Raw genomic sequence first — 22238 nt, 5'->3', positions numbered from 1 at the left:
TTATTTAAAATTAGTTTGTTATTATTTTTATTTATAGTACTAAAAGATGAGGCAAGCTTCTAGACTAGGATATTTATGTACCTATTAATAAAAAACCCAATAGTTTTCCAATCACTTTTAATCATAATCATTCATAGTTTTCATTCATATAATCGCATAATTATAATTATTTCGATTCACACTTAAACTAATTTAAAATAAATTAATGAAAAACACTCTGTAATAATTTATACAAAAATCAGTCGTGACATTATTTGATTAGAATTAAAGTATACATACAATCAAATTTACAATAATAGGAATCAGGCACATTATCAATATAATATCTATTCTAGTGAGTTTCAGAAATAACTGATTAAAATTACGACGTGGTCCAATCTGTAAGGACGAGTATGCATTTCAACTTATAATCAAATAATTCAATTTTTTTATGAATCAAATCAATCGCACAGAAAGCAAATCACTTTGAGCATTAACAATTAAAACAATAATTGCAATTGAGCAATTTCCACAACATTACTTATAATAATCGTGTTAAAATCAATATTGAGGCCATACTTATAGTAATTGTTCTGAGCAATCATTGAATAAAATTCTCTTTGAATCAAATCAGTATCAAATATAAACTGAAAGATAACCAACATTAAGCATGGATGACATTTATCCTAATCTTTGGTGTGCTGGGCATAACTACACTGTCCCTTGAATTAGATGTTATGTTGATTAATACTATAGTGAACTTATTCCATTAGGCTATTCGAAGAAAGTTTAGGATACATTATTTACGAAATACAAAAGTGATTGAGAGCAAAACGAAAGTTTACAGGCGCCTTAATAACAATCATCAACGAATAATGTTTACTGGCGGCCATTTGCAGAAAACAAGCGTGGAATAATGTTTTTTTATGTTTTTATCTCAACTTATTTTTACATTTTGATCTCGTTTTGTTTTAAATATAATGCAGTTTTTATAAAAAAAATTCAGAAAGAAAAGAAAAATAAAAGGAAGAATAAGAAGAAAATAATAAGGGTAAAAATGTATAAATTTTTGAATGTTAATATCAGTAACAGATCAATTATCATATCAATATAACATCTAACCAAGGGCCAGTCCACACGGAACATATTGTGTTTGTGTCGCGGTTTCGCCATCATCCTAGACTACGGACGCAGACAGTAGGTACAAAAATAGTTCACCTATTAAATACAATTAATACTACTTAACAATTAAGTATCGCGAGGAGGCCTCAAACAAACGAAACAGCATACATTTATGCTACAATACAACAAGGCAGAATCAATACTTCCCGCAGCCATTGACGCGAGATTCACAATAAAGAGAAACCGTAAAGATTAAAAAATCTTCTTCATGCATCTTCGGCATGATACACGATGTGTAAACTGGCTCTAAGCCTCCTCTTATTATAACGCTACTTACGCGAATCACACTAAGGTAAATTGACTAGGCGTGGTAGGTCGCAGTGGTTGCGGAGAACATCTGGCCTTACGCTTTGACTACTCGACTATCAGACGTTAATATCCGCCGTGTACTAACATTGAAATATTTGGATTTGATTTTGGTCGTGCAACATTCTACGGACAACTAAAGTAGAAAACTTAGAGATCAGAAAAGGCGTTGCGTAGATCAAAGCCTAAGTCCAGTAGTTTGGCAGTGGTCACATTGTGCGGTCAGAAGCCGGCGACGTCGGGCGGGGGGTCGGGCGGCATGTAGTGCAGCTCGTCCACGGGCCCGCTGAACACGTTGTAGAGGACGGCGAACAGCGTGCACGCGGCGTACGCGCCCAGCGCGGCCCACCACAGCAGGCGCTCCCACAGCCGCTGCTGCGCGTGCTTGAGCACGAGCAGGCCGATGGTGAGGCCGGCCAGCGCGCCCGCCACGTGCGCCGCGTACGACACCGGCGGCACTTCCTGCTTCAACGAAAACCACTCGTTAGGCAAGTGTTGACAGATAACATCTTATTCAGAATCTTAGATCACAGGTTGTTAGCGCTACCTACTGTTGAAGCTTTAAAGTTAAAATTTGTGATTCAGTTCAGACTCCTTGGACATATAAAACTACTTATTATTTTAATTCTTATAAACTAAATGTTATAAATAAATCTGATTTCTTATTCCCATTATAAACATGATCTTAATGATGTCGAACTTTGATTAGCATTATTTGATCACGCTTTTTATGACCTGGTGACGGTTTGTTTGGCAAATAGCCGTAACAACGACCCAATTTATCCGTCTAGCTGTCTGTGCTGCGATGACATACATTTCAATAATAGAATAGACAATGACCATCAAATAGCGCACCGAAATAATTTTTATTGTCATATTCTTGGATTGAATGACGCACTTTATTCTAATTGAATTTAGGTATGTCTAGGTAATGTAACGAAGAACATTTCTATTTAAAAAAGAACACAGAAACCAATCGTGTCAACTCCACTTTTACTTTCGGAATTGATGCAAGGAATAGGGACAATTATTTCGATACTGCATAAAAATATTAGTAGAACTTAAGATACACAGTCTATTATTATATGACATGCAATATATATTTATAGCGTTACTGAAACGGGCTACGAATACCAATATGACAATTATGTACTTCCTATAAGTAGCAGCACCTACCTTCGTGTATCTAGCGTGAATAGCGAAGCCGACGTCGCACGACGCGACCGCCAACGCTGCGACCAGTCGCACCACGCCGTACCGCATCGCGTGGAAGTTCAGCAGAGCGTTGGCCAAGTGCGCCGCGAGGAGCGCGTACACCCCGCCCGAAGCCCCGGCGAGGCACACGTCAGGGTCCAACACTGAGGCCGCAAGAGAACCCCCGAGGACCCCGGCGAGGTAGACTGCCCCGCAACGCAGCGCACCGTGCACCATTTCCAGCGGTAGACCCACCTGTGAACGATAGAACATTACAATGTAAAGGTTTTATATTCGGTCAACAACTGAGAAAATTTGACTCAGTTGGACTGAGGAGATAAGATGCCAAAAATATGATCGATCTTATGATGGATGGATGATAATTATAAAAGAAACAATCTGATAGTAGTGTTTTACTGGTTAAATTTGCAGCTGTTTTTCCACTCCCTAAACCCAATAAAAGTAGTATGTATGTCAATTATATTTAATGTCCTTTGAAATTTGTTTTGTAACAAAATTATTTTTTTAATAATAAACAAATTAAAGTAGGCTACCTAGGCTGCCTATCACAATTCCTCGTTGGATGATTTACCAGATAAAGTTTGCTACTTTAAAGCAAGGCTTAAAGTAACCTGAATCTGACCTATAACAAGATATTGAGTAATGACGTATTCTACTTGAAAACCAATTCGTTGCTTCGATTTTTTATTTCCGTGCATTGTCTGTAATCATGCTTTGGCCTTCCAACAGCTGGTAAATAATGTAATAATTTCTTTAATAGGTAACTCGATTGCACGCTATAAATATTTTCCAGCGAGGCGACTTTCTTTGTACTTTTTCTGATTTTGAACCAATTTTGAACTACTTACACTCAAAGGAAAAGAGTATCCAGCTGTTTATTGAGACTGTTTCATCTCAGCAAACAAGTTTGTGCCTACTACTTGCGGAATAGTGTTCTTTCAAAGACTTACCGCAAGCTGAACAAGAAGATTGAAGGCTAGATGGAGCCAGCCGGCGTGCACCACGCTGTACGTGAAGAATCGCCAGAACTCCCGGCGCCGGTCCGGCCGGTACACGAGCGGCGAGTCCACCGGCACCGGGGCCGCCGCCGCCGCCATACCGCTCGACCCCGACGCGTACCATGCGAATACTCCCAACTGTAACAAATAATATTTTTTTGTTAATAAAAAAGTTTGAATTAGGAACAGCTTTATTGACTGCCAGGAGAAGACCTCAAATCAGGTATTTGTGGCAGACAAAAATTCTAAAGTTATACGAAACTAAGATGCAGAAGGAAGATCCGGCGGCAATTCTGCTGCTGAATGATCAAAACAGGTAAATTCGAGCTCTTATAAGAGAGGTGAGATAATGTAATAATCAGGAAAAGTGTATTTTCTTTCTTTATCGGCTGCGAGGGGAGACCTGAAAACACGAGGCTCACGAATTCTTTTAATTTCGAAAAAAAAAGCCCTGCATTACCAAGAAGCCCGATCCCGTGTAAAAGGTAAAGACAATAAAGACAAAAAAATTTTTGCTTCTTCAACCCCATTTAAGTGAGTTTTCTACGTAAATTTCAATTCCGTTAAACTTATGCGCTTCCATTGATACATATAATTCAATCTATTGATTTCTTGCAGCTTGCGTCACATTCATGAGTAACCGTCACATTTTACAGTTTTATGAATTAATTTACAAACCAAACCTACGTCAAACATATTTTTCCTCAACTAAAATATTTGTGTTTAATTGTATTGTAACGCAAAGTGAATGCATGGTGATGATTGACCGAAGAGCATATCTAGATCAGTGAGAATTTATGTTTACAGATTATTTTTATTTACAGCGGTCTGACAGCGAAGAAAAAATATGTTCTATGCCAACTGCCTCTTCCTGCACACATCGTAAAAGTCAATTAAGGGAAAAGCGAATTTAGCATTATATGAGTATAGAATCTTGTGACTATTGACTCTGTGTACACCGTTAAGAGTTTAATTTGTGATGGTTTGTGTTTGTATGTATAATGTCATAGTTTGAGCAATTAGTGACGTATAATCAAATTATTCAAAGGGAAAACCGTTAGAAGTACCACGCATGCAGTAATCTAATAGCGTAGCATATTCAGTACCTACTTGCATAGTGTGGTTTACGGTGAATCAATGTATGACGGATAAGAGATTGGCCTGAGTAACATTTAATATGATGCGAGAATCAATTCAATAAACTATCTAAAATTAAATAAACTGCTTTAAAGTTAATTTACTGGATATAAAAATATTTTGGTTATTTTGGCGGAGATAAAAAAATAGGTTACTATATAATGTGCAAAACAGAAACTAGGTGGTCCTCTATGAAGCGGAATCGAAGTTGGGCAAATCGTGGCGAAAATTATTTATAGTCAAATCTTTTTATTGAAATTTATGGCTTCATTTTTTTAGGGCCGGCCCTGTATAGGTACTTGTAGGTGTACTTGAGACGTGCGCGGGCGCAGAATGCGTGCGCGTGCGATTGTTATGATTCACGTAAACCGCTTGTTTGCACGGATGTGAAATCCTCTATTAACAATTTTAATTAACCGAGGCAACTAGAGCGATTCAGCGCCGTGTAATAGAAAGTGATGTGTTCGCTACGATTCGTGATTCTAACTTCGTATTGTCTTGAAGTTTGATACTAAAGTAGTATGTCGACGAAGGTTAAAATACTGTACTTGGCGTTATAGGATATACTTATATTACTAACAATGTTATGCGGGATAATTAACAGACCTTGTCTAAAAAGGGCTTCGAATATTCGAACACAAAAGTTTTAAATGTAATATAATTATATTATTCTGCATATACATTCTGCATATAAATCACGCCTCTTTTCCAGAGACCACATCTCTCCACTTACCACGGTCTCATAACTCATATAATAGATCCAATAACTATCTTCATGAAAGGTCGTTTCGGGCACGTGACCTGACCTTTTGCCAGACGGCCACCCGGTCTTCCGCATACTTTTTATAAGTTACGGGAAAATCCAAGGCCGCTTTCAACCACCACTAGAAATCTTTGGAGACTTCTTGCGGCTGGGGCGATGATGTCTATAACGATTTTGCTATATTTACCTCCAGAAGCGTAACACAAATGATGAAGAGCGGCGGAGGGCAGCAGGTGTACCTTTCCTGGTAGTACTTCCGCTCTCGCTCCTCGGGGAGCACCTCCATTGCGACTAGATGCACCATCCTGTTGACAGAAAAAAAGATAAGGTGAATTGAACTGGTATTGATAATATACTTTTCTATTGACAAAAAGGTAAGTTGCAGGAGTATTGAAAAATACCCCAAAAGGATAGAGATAACAGGAAGAAGGAACGAAATTTTTCCGAGAGGGATACAGATATGTAAACTAAGGATTTGTTATAAACATATCACTTGTGATGTTTCAGAATTATAAGACAGCTTTTACGCGGGGCTTTTTCCCATGGGAATTTCCAGAAAAAAGTAGCCTATGTTATTCTCTATTCTATGTGTGTACCAAATTTCATGAAAATCGATTCAGTTGTTTTAGAGTTTATTCGTTTTCTCTTTATTATTCGTGTGGATAACAGTTTTAATAAAGTTATCAAACTTGGTAAATCTCGCTATGTTACGGGTTGTAGAGTTTACGCGAGGGCGGCAAACAGAAACAGTTAGGTAGTTATACCGGTAACGTTAGTAACTGCTTCGATGCAATGTGGCTACGTATCATATGGTGTCCATGTCCCATGTCAGACGTGTAATTGTGAATAAGGTAGGGTATAGGTAAAACATATTGAATTTGCTTCCGTACAAGAAGTCTACCTTATAAATTTGATTTTGTCGCTCCATTTTTTGGGAATATAATTTCTTACAACATAAGTATGTTACTTCAAAACCGTAACCGTAAATTGGTAACCAATAAATCAACTTACTTTCACGTTATTTGGCTTTAATTGAAGCAATAAATGATTTTATTGTAGTATCGCACACCACATGTCACGGTGACACGCACGACAAGTGAACATAAAAAATATATGTATAAAGCGACGTCAATCGATACGAAAGTTTTGTATTTTAACAATTTTATATTTCACGTTATAATTTTGAACATTAATTAAACGTAAAGTAAATCCTGTTTTACATTTGTTTTAGAATTTTAAGCCGAAATCTTATTACTGCATTGTGCCTGCGTGGGTAGGTACTGTAAAATAATTCGTTTTTGACAGTAGATTATACGACCTACTTGATTTTCATGATTTAATTCCTTCTCACTTTCAAGGTATTTAAAGTACTACATGGGTAGTTAAATATATAAATAAATGTAAACATTTGATCAAATCACTAAACGGTCACAAAAGTTAATTAAAATTAATTTATAAATATGACATTTAAATAGTACATCATGACTTCATGAGACTGATAATTCTATGAAACCAAGATCAAGGTAAAATCGTTCTTTCTGTCGTGCCTAAATAAATTGTTGTAGAACGAGATTTCGTGGCTATTTCTTCTCGACATAAAGAAGATGAATGAGCAAAGGCAGACTTTAATTTGTGTTTGTTTGTATATAATACCTTTATTGCAAATAAATTTACACAGTACCTAGGTACGTACCAACCTAACCTACTCTAAACTGACGAGCTTGCATGAAGAGAGTTATGAAGGTGGATGAAGCGAAAGAAGTATACAGGGATCGTGGCTTCTCCTCGGGAAAGAGGCGTGATTTTGAGTTTGCATGTAACTAGTACCTGGCGAATAGCGTAGGGTCTTCTAGCAGCAGATGGAAGTCGTTCTCGGAGCTGACCTCGCGGTCTCGATGGTGCACTGCGCATCTATAGCTCCGTGTTCGCTTGCCGCTCATCTGAAACAAATGGTCTTTTAGTATCTCTGCAAATACTAGAGTGTACTGCTGCTGAAAATAAATTTTTAGTAGGTTTTTCTAGATGCATGACGATTTTTAAAGTACGTCTGCGCTTTAGGTACGTGAACTATTAGGTATACACTATAGAAACTTCAAAGGCAAAGTATTAACCTAAGTCACAGGACTTTTAACACTTTGCCTTTGAATTTTCTAAATATTTTTAAAGGCCTTTATGCTATTGGGATAAGGAAGTACATATTAATAAAGTTAACTTAAACTATACGCACATTTTTGGAAATGGGCTATCGTTCAGTATAGGTACTGCCAATAAAAATCTTAGATAAAAAACAATATACCTAATAGAAATGAAAAGAGTTGATTGTATGTCCTCGCTCCAGGGAATACGTACAAAACATTTCACCCATTTATTAGCTCGTTACGTGTTTTCTCTTCACAGTGGGTTAACCCCGCATGCGGCTTTTTGTTAAAGGTTAACTTAAGTAAAATAGTAGGTACGACATAATTATAACTTATAACCAGTTGGTATGCAGGCTGTGTAAATTTTCCGTGCCGTTCGTTCGTTGTTGCAGGTGTGTAATTTTGCAAAATATTGTATGTTTTTACTAAATTTTACTCACTTTATTAGTCTACTATATAGAGTAAACTAAAAAAATTCAAAAAATTCCGTTCAGTCTTTTTTTGTCTATCTTACAGTCCTAAGATGAATGAAATACATTTTTTTAATACTTTAGTATTCATAAATGTTAATTACATATACAAATGGCATTGGAAAAAAATCATATTTGGGTAGACTCATCAGGCCAAATTCAAATTTCTGAGACATGCAGCGACGTTCGTATTTTCTACTCTTTATTTCTAGTTTGTATCCTTTTTGTTAACATTCAGAACTGTCACATTACCCATTTAAGTGGGGATTTACATGTCTCGACGATTTGGCTCGCGGCCAGCGCCTATCGACCAGCCCCCTGCCGCCCTTGAGTCGCCCCAACTCAGCCGGTTAGGTTACCTAACGGAACAGCAACCCTAGATTACAATTTTTTAAGTAATTTGTTCGCACTGTTTTTGAATATACGAGCTAATATAAATGTAGGTTCATGGGTAATTTATTGTGGGCTTGATTGATGATGATAATAAAATTGATAAGATTTTGATCCCATTCTATATGGTGTTATTTATATACAGATTCTTCGAGATCAGATCATAAACACATAAAGTCTTGACCGCACCTTTATGAGATCATTTTATGCATATCGTCTAAGCATCACGATGTCATAAATAACTAATAAATAGCATCTTGGCGACCAGAGTTTGATATATGTGTGATAAGTATAGGTATATTTGAAATAGCTTTGAAAGGTGTGTAAAGAGAAAACTTGATACTAGATTATTAACCAAAAGTTAAACTTTACAAGTCCTGCCTACATACCACATATATCACTTGATCATGCCACCAGCCACACAATAAATATGTTATAATATAGAACTTTAAAAAAAATTCACCAAAATAGAGCATATTGGAGAAGATGTGCCGTGTGGTTCCCGGCGCCAATAGGAATAGGAAAGGGATGGGACCACTAAATCTCTTTTCCACGATTGGATAGCAACCTGTCACTTTTTGAATCTCAATTCTATAATTAAGTCAAACAGCTGAACGTGGCCTATCAGTCTTTTCAAGACTGTTGGCTTTGTCTATCCCGCAAGGGATAAAGATGTGATTATATATAATAGAGTTGCATGGAGAAGATTCATGAGTCTTAAAACTGGTCAAAGGCAAATACACTAAAAAATCAAAAATTTGTAGGATTTTAATTATTTCAGTGTTGTTTCTAAATACATGTCCGAAGAACTCCATATTATACATATGACATGACAACAATTACAACTTTAGTGATGAAGCAAACTGCTTAGCCACGGCAAGGCAATCGCTAGGACTCGCGGCGCGGGTGGGCGTATGTTCGGTAGACGGTGAGCGATATCAGACAACCGCATTGTCTTCGCAGTCGTTCAACTCGGTTTCCCACGAGACTGCGAAATATCCAGCGCCAAAAAATACGAATAGCCTAGACGCGGCGCAGACGCCCGCGCCGGCTAAATCTGCCTCCGCTGCGTCGTCGCCGGTCTCATTTATAACGCGTTGCGTACCGCGACTAAATACAATAAGGAGGTTATAGAATGATGCCAGCTGTTCCAATCCCTACTAATTTATTAATGAAAAAGTAAGTTCTACTAATTTTGATATAACTTGGTAAAAATAATATAAAGGTACCTCTTTTTGCAAATTCCTTCGCAAAAAGAGGTACACGGAAAACACGGAATTTTTAGTTTAAGGCCGGCAGAGTTGCAAACGAAAGCTAGTTACTAATAAACCTCGTCTGGTGTCAGGTGACATTTTCATTTGAGGGCAACGCAATACTTATTGCCGACGATTTGGTCACACACTCAAGGGATTGTTGTTGGGATGTTCTTAACAGTTAAGGATTATCGTTTATCTGTATTCTCTATAGTTTGTGCTCATTGCTGCACACTTGCACTCGACTTGCACTCATTTATAATTTCGTCACACACATTATGTGCAAATTTTTAAATAAGTGCAAAGTTTTGAATGTTATGCATTTAATTCTAATGATCAAATTCAAATTTAATTTGTTCTTTTATAAAAAGAAGTTATTAACGTATATGTTCGTAAAAAAAAACAACTGGCCATATATAGTTATAAGTACCTTTTGATTATTCCCATTTTCTGGACAGTATTTTTCTAACATTGCACAATCTCAATAATGAAAATCTATTTGCTAGATTTTATTATTGACGTGCTGGTTGACATCGTACATAACTGAGTGGACTAAACATTTTTGATACTACATTTATGAATAACTTAATTTAAATTGTTTTTTATTAACAATATTTGTAATTACTTGCTAACATATTGTTCTACTGATATGGTATATAATACACAGTAATTTTACAATGAGTTTTCACGGGGCGCTCCGCGAGTCAGGCGCCAGTGGGCGCGGTGGCGGGCCGGCGTGGGCGCCGCGTGACTCACGCCGACATCCGACACGTCCGATACGTATCCGGAACCACTAACTAGACACTATTGCCATTGCCCGTCAAACCCGCGCGAGCCTACGCGACACTACACTCATTTCAATAACCCACATTACATTAACCATTCAACGTCAGAGTTCTCATTCACATTACGCATTCGGCAACCGGTGAATATTTGGTTTTATCCTCTGTAGTTTTCCCCTATATACCTTTTTTTAATTAATCCTCTAAATATATACATATAATCACGTCTATATCCCTTGCGGGGTGGACAAAGCCAAAAACAGTCTTGAAAAGACTGATAGGCCACATTTAGCTGTTTGGCTTAATTATAGTATTGAGATTCATAGTGACAGGTTGCTAGCCCATCGCTTAAAAGAAGAATCACAAGTTTATAAGCCTATCCCTTAGTTGCCTTTTACGACATCCATGGGAACGAGATGGAGTGGTCTTTTTCTTTTTTTTTGGTGCCGGGAACCACAGCACTCCTCTTAATAATCTAGCAACTAACATAAGTTATTAATGTATGTATATCACGTTAGTTACATAACATTTATATTCCCGAGACTCTAATCCCTTGGCGCCGCTACAGGACTTAGGGAATTTTAGTGAAACAATCTAAAGAAATAGCTAATAGAGATGGGCTCAAAAGATTTTATATAAAACAAGCAAGATGCTTGAAAGAAATCCCATTATAGTTTATAAGATTAATTACCAAGTACTTTATTGTGAACAAAGAAAAAGTTATAATTCTTTAATTCATGTTAGGCCTTAAGTTTTATAAAATACTTATATGTACTTATTATAGTTTGACGTGTTTAAGTCATTTAGCCGTTTTGGATATGAGGCTCTGCATTGTGGTTTATTTACTTACTTATCTACGATTTCAAGATAAAATTTTATTGGTGTAATTTCTCCATAGCTTCGCTCCGGCCTGTTATGGAGCTTTCACTGTAATGTGACGAATAATTACTTTTCGCGTAAATCAGCATTGTTCTGCCGGGGTTTTATCTAAATCTAGCATATTAATGTTAGATTTAGTGTAGCCGAGTGATGTGCCCGGCACGTGAACGCTGGGAGCGTTCCCACGCACCCACCTCCGCACTATTATGTTTCTAATCTCTTGTAGTCTCTTTCCATTATTACGATGCCGTGAAAGTACGCCATGTGTTTTGCAAGCGGAATGCAAAGACACTCAAATCTATTAAATCTTTGTCGGCTTGTTTTTATATGTATAGTACTTATATTTAATTCTACGAACAAAACAATATCCTTGCTGGTTGATAATGTTAGTTTTAAAAGGGAGTGTTTCCTTTCTCGTTCAGCGGTTTGATAGCATGAATAACTTTATTGTATAAAATACAAATGTATAGTAACTTAATGCTAGAAGCATTATCTACCAGTCAACTATTGAGTCTGAGTGGTCATTGGTTGTTTTTATTAAAATAATAAAATATTTTTCAAATAGATAATCTATCCCCAATTTTATTGATTGATTTACCCATTTAAGATCTTGATCAAATTAAGGACGTCCTGGTAAAGGGTCAGGTCAAAAGTACACGAAACCGCCGAGCTTGCATGAAGAGAGTTATAAATGTGGATGAAGCGAAGGAAATATGCAGAGATCGTGGCAAGTGGAAAGAGGTAGTCTCCGCCTACCCCTCCGGGAAAGAGGCGTGATTTTATGTATGTATGTATTTACCCATTTACATATAATTTATTATATAACCAAATAACATTATGGCTTATTGCCTTCATGATTTTAAACAAACAATTATATATGTTTTTATAAATGTTTATAATGATTCAAATCTACTTACATTAATTTTACTTCATAAAGGAATAGGTTTCAAGTATTCAATGTAGGTATTCATCTTTACTCATTAATGAACTAAATCAATTTATTTTACCACATTCTTGTACAACAGTGTTAGTCTGAATTCATGTCTTAGAAATAGGTACCTAAATCTCTTAATTATATAAATATTCATTTTTGCTTTAGCGTACCTACCTACGTACTAACATCATTTTCTAAAGTAGTTATAGTGTTTATTTGTCAAGAATTAAATTAAAATAATAAGACTAATTTCATTAATTAAACATAATATATCGTAATACTTGTATAACTATTATCTATTCAAAGTTCTATCTAAATATAATAATCTATTCAAAAAAGGAATTGGAATAAAAGAGATTTAAATATGGACACGTATTAACTAGGTAAAGAATAAATAAATTGAAGATTGAGATATAATACCTACCACAATTATATCGTAACTACCTAAAGGTATGTATTTTGGTCTTAAAGTATCAAATACATTTGGTTATTATGTGTTCCATAAGTTTATATTATATCGTTTTTGTTTGGGTTCAAGATTTTTGGAATAGGTATTTTACTAATAACACGACAAGACAAAACTATGCTGAGCAGTTCATAAAAGAAATATTAAGTAAAATACTAAATGTTTGTGCTGGCCGGCCGAAATTACCTAGTTACCGACATAACCTTACTTTGACCAATAAGTTCTAATAAAAGTTTCTTGATATCTTATAGCACAAAAAAAAAACTATTTCGTATGTCATAAGAACAAGTAAAATATTATAATGATATGAATTAATAAACTTACCCATCATTTTTGAAGTTTCAAATTGTCAATCGGCGATAAATTATTTTGTAATTAGGTAGGTACGTAAATAAATCAACACTGCACCAAAGTCACAAATAGTTCACTTTTATTGTAAGAAGCAAAATTGGAGACAAATAATTTCTCAAAAATCGTTATTGAATACGCGAGTGTAATCAGCTGTGCGGAGCGAGCGAGTGCAACACACACTTCTCTCTGGGTTGCCCGAAGTAGACTGACGTTTTGTTCCGTTTCGTTCGTTCGTTTTCGTCTTGGGGCGAGTGCGGTGCGGTGCGGTTACTTTTTTATCGTTTAGGGCTTGCCCTGAAGGGTGGTTTAAGGTTCCGTTTCCGGAACAATGTGAAATGCAATACAATATGTGCACGAACGATGGATTATTTATTTTATTATTATTTCTTATTGGAAGTCTTTAGGGTTTTATTTATGACCATATGATCGGCTTTCCAGTTTATTTACAATTTAGACTCACGATTATGATTTTAAAATTAAGAAAGTATGTAAGTAGGTACTTATGTATATAAACCTACCTATTAAAAATCTCGGACCCCCGTGGAGATTAAAACTGCTTAATTCCTTCTTTCTTCCTAAACATAAATCTAAGGTAGGTTAATATATGCAGAGATTTTAAGAAATACATTGAAAAATTAAAAATTCCTTTATAAAACATCTATTCTATTCCTTATTTCCAGATACGGTCATACTTTACCTTCTTTAGTTATCGCAATGAGACAAATTTTTGTAAGACTAATAGCGTCTAGCTAGTCATAAATAGGTAAATAACAATTACGGACAAACTGACATCTGCTGGCCATGTGTCAAGTTTATTGTGAGACCCTAATTATTATCAGCATTGGTGTCTATCTTGTATCAGGTGTTTGCCAATGAGACAATGACCATTTTACCAAAATAGGGCCATAAAAATTAGGTTTGCTCATTTTTTTCGTGTCTTCATGGAAAATCGTGACAATATATGTATGAATGAACTAGCTTCCGGAACTTCGATCGACTATACGACGACTACTTAGATATCTAGGTGTCTTGTTAATCCAGAAAAAAAACATCCTTTCACAACAACAAACCATTCAATAATTATCTAATTTACTTTGACAAAATTAATAAACAACAAGTTAATTATCCAACCAGATGGTCATATTGTGCCGGCCGGCTTTGATCGCGATATGACATTTAACGCTTAAAGGGCCCCGCTAGGGCCGTCAACAGTTCAACACATGGCGATCAGTGTATCAGCACAAAAGCAGGTGGACGACAGGGGGCCGGCTAATTTGCCCAAATTTATTTGCAACATGGCGCCGGCACTAATCTTTCGTCATTATCAACAACATTTGGAGAGGTGGCTGTAGTAATGCGTTTTATACTGAACGAAATTAGACTTCACACGAATGCAGATTGATTGGATTTGTGGAAAAAGTGTTTTGGGAATTTAAACTTGGGATTCTTGGGGCTAGCAACCTACCACTATTGAATCTCGGAATTGACATTTAATAATTACACCATCTAGCTAAATTTGGCTTTTGAGTCTTCGGACTATTGACATGTCAGCCCTGTAAGGAATATAATTAAGAACGTTTGTGGATGTTTTCTTAACGATAAAATGAAACATGGAAAGTATGACACTGCTTTCGATTATAATCTAGCGGAGAAAAATGAAATGTTTCTGCACAGTTGAGAGTAATGTTTATGTTTTTGCATACGTCATGTGTCTCATTGTCCGCTATTGTTTGTATTTTCTAATTCACAGATGGAAACACTTGATAGTAGGATTGTTTATTACATTTGTTTAGCTGCTTTTCGCAGGTGCGATGCCTGGCTACACCTGTTGAGAAGTAATATAAATATGTGTAATGAGACACCGTGACTTTCTATTAACGCACAGTTCTAATTTTTAAAGACTGGACTGTAGGCTGGGTCATCTCTGTGTATTTTATATCACAGTTGCAATTTTTTCATGCATTGGATTGATTAATCTAAAATTACATACAATGCCGAACATCGGTTAGTAAAATTTTATGGTAAGCAATATTTTTTTTAAATCAATAATATTTGCGACCCTATCTACACAGGTCAGGTAGTACCTATCGAATATAATTTGACGAGTCGACAATTTGACATTAAAATACCAAATTACCCATGAAATAACCATTGCTTATACTTGACTAACTCATGGAGTACCGTTATGCTATAATTTCACCAAGTCCAAAATCCTCATTGTGTAACGACCCCAGCATATGGCGCGCAGCCGCTGTTGTTATCAGAAATTTGTTAATCTACTCAAACCATCCAGTCATCCCGGCTGCTACCTTCACCCTACTACTCGCTTTTTTGGTCATTAGTGGTAAAGGTAAACCATAGATACCACAGTGGAAAAAAAATTAAAGTAGAATAATATTTATTGATACGATAATTTCATAATTACCTATTGGTAATTACGAAATTAGAAAATTGAATTAAGAACTTGCCTTACCCTCCAGGGAGATACGTTAATTACTTACTATCATTACTGGTATGACTACAGAACTTTAAAAAAATATGCCACTGTGGCTTTTTCGACAATGTCAATAGTCACATTGGATAATTATATAAAGGTAATCGACATAAGTACCATTATTTTGTTACACACCATCCCGTCGTAAGATAGTTTTGAAGGTCTTTTCATTTAAATACGTGAGATATCTACGGAGTTAGTATCGGTTACGGATCATATCATATTTAAGTATATATCAAATCGTGTCATATCTGTCGATCCATCGCATCGCACGTGCTTGCACTTCCTCATCACATTCGTATTCTTGAAAGGGATAGATATCAACAAATTAAATTTTTGTTAAAATTTGTCAAAGAGGGCAATGGAGAGTGATTGAGCCATATGTGTGGTTGGTTACTCATCAATGATTACGGCGACGTAATAATTTTCAATTATTTACCAATCTTGTGTAATCATGCTATCCGAATGGTTATACCACCACGTCCACCTCTTACACATTTTTGTATCGCAAAATTTCTTGATTTTTATTGAAACTTAGCAAGAAGCAATGGTCAGCGGTAAATATTTAAAGAGGATACTGCCTGAGCCACCAAGGCTGGGGGCCGCATTACCGTCGCTCATAATTTGGACAAATCGATTTAGATCGAGCGGCGCTTTTGTCCGATGATTTAGGAGCACCAACAAATTGGCTGTTCCACATCCATCCGTGATCGATACACACACGTAATCTGGATGTAAAGCGGTTAGCAATTACAAGGACTTGGAAAGTAAACGGCCTATAATTTCGTTCGGTTAATTCCATTCTCCATTATGGTTACAAAGTTTTAAAAATGTTGAACCTACGAAGATCGACTTTGAGTTTTCATGACATGTGCCTCATTATTGATATATCTTTATTATATTACAAAGCAACTGTATCCACAAGTAAAACTTAAATTACTCAACTCATAGTGTCTCTTTTCGTTTAACATGTCATAATACCTACCTGGTTCTTGATTGAGACGTCATACCTACTTAGCTCTAATGTGGATATAGAGCAGTAGGTACGAAATATTCCGAGACCTAGTTTTTCTCCTAAAGATTGATTTTTATGATTCATTGTCATTGTAAATGAGTGATGAGTCATTGTTGCGTTTACGCCACATTTCGCGGCGACCTGTAGAGACGTGTCTTAGATCCGCTAATGTGAGCGACCGACCTTGCGGACATTCTTACTGCCACACTACTGTGCGTAAAATGAAATCCGTAAACTAAAACTACGCCTTTAATCGCAAGGTCACTAGAAAGAATGAAACTGTAACACACTTGAATATAGTGGTGAGGAAAAGAGGCAGAGCAGTAATGTAGTAACGTTACTTGTCATGCCCATCGTTGAATAGGTATAAGAAGGATTTATTAAATATATTATAAGAAATAATAATAGCACCTCTTGTGATGCAGTTTTCAACGCCTTCCTGGTGCTTATCCCGGTTGTTACTTGCCTGGGAAGGAGCTCGGGCTATTTCCTGTTTCGTTGTACACATTATTGTGTTTTTCTTGGTCAGTAAAAATTCGGCCTGAAATTCTATCAGACAATCATTTGGCCTACAAATGGCCTCACGACATATTTTTAGGAAGTTTAATAGAATTTCATCTGTGAACGATTCGTTTACAGAAAATTAGAATTCCATTCTGTCATAATGTCGAACTGTTCGTAGGCAGTTCCTTAGCAGTAGGCGAACGACTTTCGGAAAATAGTTTCAGACTCCTTTTACCACATCAAAATGAGTCGAATAGCTTAAAAGCGGCATGGCCTCAGGCTGTAATATGGTTTTGACTGAGTTTTAGGTTAACTGTATCTAATTTTTAATGTACTTAACTAGAGGCTAGGCTACACTAGACTCTAGTCTATCTTTCAGGTCTAGTTTAGACCTTCAAGGAGTATGCTTCTTTCATTTCATGCGATTCTCACGGGAACCATAACACGCGCGAATGTTAGTTCTAGAACACATTATTTAACCCTTACGTAGGTAAGTACATAAAGACAAGGGTTTGAAAAACGCGCGTGCGTGACCTGAAAGGCTCAATAATTTTATCGCCTGGGAATGTTTATTTATGCATTATATATTAGGTCGTTAGCCGACTTTGATCGGCGCGGAGTCGCTGACCCATGGAGTAGAAGGTTTGACGTAGGGCGATAATGACATTAACAAAAACAACTAGATTATTCTTCTGTCTGTAGGCAATTTGTTTCCCGTTTGCTTATGGCCGTGTGGTTCCCGGCACTTAAGTATAGGACCACTTTATCTCTTTCCCTGGATGTCGTAAAATGTGGATAAGGTAGAAGCGAAACCGAGCAGGTCTAGTACGAATATAAAGAGGAACTATTTATATTTTTGTGTACAAATACCAATAAATACTCAACATCTACTGGATCCTTATGAATTAAGACTTAGAGGTGGACCAGACCTTCAGTAGTAATAAAGGGTAGGGTATTCCTGGACAGTACCTGGAAGGCGAAGCCCCGGCGTGGCGTGGCCTTTTAAGCTAGCTTTATTATTTGCGCAAGTACTTTGGCCACCAGAAAACCTAATGTAGGGGGAAGTTGGAATAACATCCCGGGGGTATGCAAAGTGCAACGTTCGCTCGCACGCGATCGGTCAAAATCCTGCTTGTTGTGAATATGGGTTGCAGTGCGGTTGCAGGTGTACAGTCTCTTTCAAAATAATACGAAAAATATGATTACCATTTCTTTATTTTGTAACCCTTTTACAATATCTACATTTGACTACGTGATTGATTTCCGTTGGAATTCCGCGAAATATTCCCGACAGCATTGACTAAGGAATATGTTACCTTCCAATCAGCTTGTTCGCTCAGCTCAATAGTTTCGGCTTTAAGTTTTCCGTCTGCTAAAGGAACAGACACCGAATATATATTTATCATGTAACTTGTATCACAATACAAGTTTAATTAGTATTCCTTCGGTAAAATTAAAGAGACAATGCACAATTAATTCAATTTAAGTTATGGTTTCGAGTTGACAATATATAATTTGTTTTTTTTTTTCAATATTCATCAAATGACGACCTGTAAATGATGATTCTACAAAGTTTATGTCACTGACTGTACTTACGTTCGCTTTCGTGAAATTAGCATCAGAAATTGGAACGATTGTGGCACGAGCGCCCGGGGCGACGCTACCGACGCACAATGCACTCAAAACTCACCTTTTTCCCCCATATTGCTTTAATTTCCGTAATTTCTTAACATGCTAATGTGCTCATTTATTGGAACACAATAATAGCACGTTCGAGCAGCTACAGGCTATATTAAAGGCAAAGGAAATCAGTATTTATTTCTTACTAGTAGATTATTCGTTTTAAAATCAGACAATCGCGCATACGTAAACGAGGGGTAGATCTGAATCGGATTGCATTTAATCGTAATCATTACAATAATTATCAGTACAGTGTCCAACCCGTTGGAACTAATCGCACGCGCGTTGTTAGTATTAGATAAGTATTTTTAAACAATAACATGGGCAGCAAACAGGTGTACGACCCAAAATGGTAAGCTTCAGGGCAAGCGATGACCACAACTTACAGACATTAATCAGTTAACGAACGCATGAATCCCTGTCATACCTTCTGAGACTAAATCGAAGGTTTCAGCTAAAATAACGACACTGCTCCCATGATATCTGCTAGTTACGAAATCATTACAAGTTGATAATAAAATCAGCATTATTTGTTTTATAACAATATTCTGTTTAATGAGTGTGAGATGATAATAATACCGAAGATACATCGTATCGTGTTTTGTTTGTGATATATATTTAATATACTAGATATTGTGAGGAGACTGAACTAAGTCCTTTTTAAGTATGTTGTCCAGCCGGCATTAGCATTACCTAGTTTATCTATTACGAACACAAAAATAATGAGGTAATGATATAATATTATAGGTACGTTTTAATAAAGAAGTGCGCTTTCTACGTTATGTTGCCCGCTACGCCGTAGGACGTCTACGCCACGTAGCTATGCGAGGAATATTAAAGTAATAAATAAGTTATATTTTAATGACAGACTTATAATAAGAAAGTTTAAGGTTACAACTTAAAAATATTTTTGTTATTTAAAAAGTGTATCTATCTAACCAGTCACAAGTTTCAAGTTGTTATTATACCACGGTCCTTACTTACCACGCTGGGTAACCACGCGGAGTAAACAGCCGCGGGCTAGGTCGCCTGGGATGGCTTGGCGTGTTAATCGAGTGTTTCTTCAACGGGTGTAACAAACACCCGGCCGCGGTTAAACTTATTAATTCATTAATTGTAGATTCTATGTGTTTCACCAAAAATATTTTCAGTTTCTTTTTGCGTGAAAGAGACGGTATTCCCTCGTTGTTATACTAAATAAATTAAAATATTATATAGTATAGGTAGGTTAGGTACACAGCGTTTTGTTCTAAAGCCTGTCGTCTACCAATTGATTTTTCATTAAGGTACTATTACAATTGCAATTTAATACTTAATAATGTTCAAATTAGTTATAAGTACCTCAGTTCAGACTAAAGTGTATGTTACAGATTGCCAATCTTCAAACGAACGTGCACATAATGGCGATAATTGAGTAGTTCGAGACATTGCTTTCAATGTATACTACACCTTTCTTTTACTTAGATATAAAGTAGCAACAACTCTATCGCTATACTCGTATGCGAAATGCACATTACTCTCACTGCCTGCGATCAGTTTAACGAGGCCATTTGTATCAACTCGATCGACTCTCATCACTTTCAAAGTTGCCGCCACACCGCACCTGCTTACACCTAAATGTGCATAATAACCTCCACTATAATGGCTAAACATGCAATAGTCGACCTAAGAATTAAGTGATTAAAATTGAAATTTTAAAGCTTTAGTTGGTGGTATTTAAGGCTTTTCTCGTTGGTAGTTTCAGCCGCAAACCGCGGAATGTTCGGCGCGCGGGCGAAGTAGCTCAGAGGACTATTTTTTATGCTACGCTCGCGTAAGTACGTTAACTGATATGTTATTACCTCCAGAGGCTTTAAGCTTCCTTCATTATGCTATTATAGTTAGTCATCTCGCAGGCAAAACAGATAATACTTAAATAAGTTAACGGTGTCTCTTTATAAGTGACTCAACAAGTTATTTTGAGTCGTCAACATGAGAACAGATTGGTTGCTCTCGTTTAGTGTAAGCTCAAGGGTTAGATAATGGCACGATTTACAATTTTCTCCTTAATATTTTACCGTAAAAGTAACTGTTGCTAAAAAAATTGCAATTCCGTTTACTTTAGCTAGAGTAAGCATGGGGTTTTACAAGTTTTTAACAATGATATTATTAAGGCTTTAACACCAATGATTTTTTTTTACCTTTTTTCATCATTGATCATGTCTTATTAACTGATCGGATTATCTTGCGATTACACCATATATACTCGTACTAAAAAGGTAACTTTTCACTGGTTTTAATTTTACTAATAAAATGAAATAATATAGGAGTACAGAAATTAAAATAAGTAATATTATTCAGTTTTGTTTGAAAGTATAATAAAAAACACAATACACAATTAATATACAAAAATCACAACAGCAAAGTCAGATTTGAAGTAAAAAAAAAAAATAATTTAATAATAACGAGACCTTGTGCTAAATCAATGACAACCAATTTTAACTTAAGATTTCAGCTATGAAATATTTGAAACGAAGGAAGTAAACAATTTAAATAATCGTAAGATAAATAATTATAAAACGCATATTTCAGATATTAAGATAAATGGTAAAAAGGCGGTCGTAAATTTATAGTATTCATTATTAAGTAAATCTATTCCAGTCAACCCTACCTTGAAGTTAAAGGATTTTTTTTGAGAAAAGATTTGAATTAGAACTCCTACAAATTGCTTGGTTTGACTTATTTTGATTCAACTGTTGGGTAGAAGTTTTATTTGTTGTATCTAACCTTAGTATCTTGACACCTGGCTGATTGCTCCTCATGCAGCAAATAGGTAGCTATTGAAACATAATATTGTCTTCAAACAATCCAGTGTTATGGATGCCTCACGGATGACTGCTGAACCAGTTAGATCAATTCTGCAGTTTATTCAACAAAAACCATTGTGATCGATTTAAAAGGAGCGGTAACAATTTCTCTCGAAATGTATATTTGTGTGCAGTATAACATTTAATTTTTCTTTAATAGAATAATGCAGTTGATTGCTTTTCTGGCGCAGATTGTAAAAGTTAATAAAAAGGCTTATAAACAAAGAATTATTTTTTAGTCGTATATGTTGTCTACTGGTAGAGAGAGAATGCATTAAGTTCCCCTTTTGTACTTTTTTATGCAATAAAGATTATATAAATAAAGTAAATAAATAAACAACCTATAAAAATTAACGAACAAGGCCAAGTCGTATCGAGATTGTTAGTTCTGTCTACCCCGTAGGGATAAAGACGTAGTTATTACATTTTTATAAGATGTAAGTATTTATTGAAGTT

At 36.0% G+C, this 22238-nt stretch overlaps 1 protein-coding gene across 2 annotated transcripts in view; it reads right to left on the bottom strand.

The window, feature by feature from the left end:
* Positions 1-193: 193 nt before the first annotated feature.
* LOC106142379 (rhomboid-related protein 2) overlaps positions 194-22238 on the bottom strand; it is a 97001-nt gene continuing 74956 nt past the window's right edge. The window contains exons 1-6 of one of the 2 annotated variants that reach the window (XM_013344120.2): positions 13217-13428; positions 7408-7520; positions 5768-5885; positions 3633-3818; positions 2644-2916; positions 194-1929 (exon numbers count right to left, since the gene is read on the bottom strand). In XM_013344120.2, the coding sequence (XP_013199574.1) occupies positions 1690-1929; positions 2644-2916; positions 3633-3818; positions 5768-5885; positions 7408-7520 (930 nt within the window). In that variant the 5' untranslated portion in view covers positions 13217-13428 and the 3' untranslated portion in view covers positions 194-1689. Of the gene's footprint in view, positions 1930-2643; positions 2917-3632; positions 3819-5767; positions 5886-7407; positions 7521-13216; positions 13429-22238 lie in introns of those variants that run through there. The other variant, XM_013344119.2, reaches the window with a different exon arrangement.

The sequence above is a fragment of the Amyelois transitella genome, chromosome 12, assembly GCF_032362555.1.
Source record: "Amyelois transitella isolate CPQ chromosome 12, ilAmyTran1.1, whole genome shotgun sequence".
NCBI classification, from domain to species: Eukaryota; Metazoa; Arthropoda; class Insecta; order Lepidoptera; family Pyralidae; genus Amyelois; species Amyelois transitella.
The sequence above is the reverse complement of the archived record's forward strand: the minus strand, read 5'-3'. Positions and strand labels throughout refer to the sequence as shown.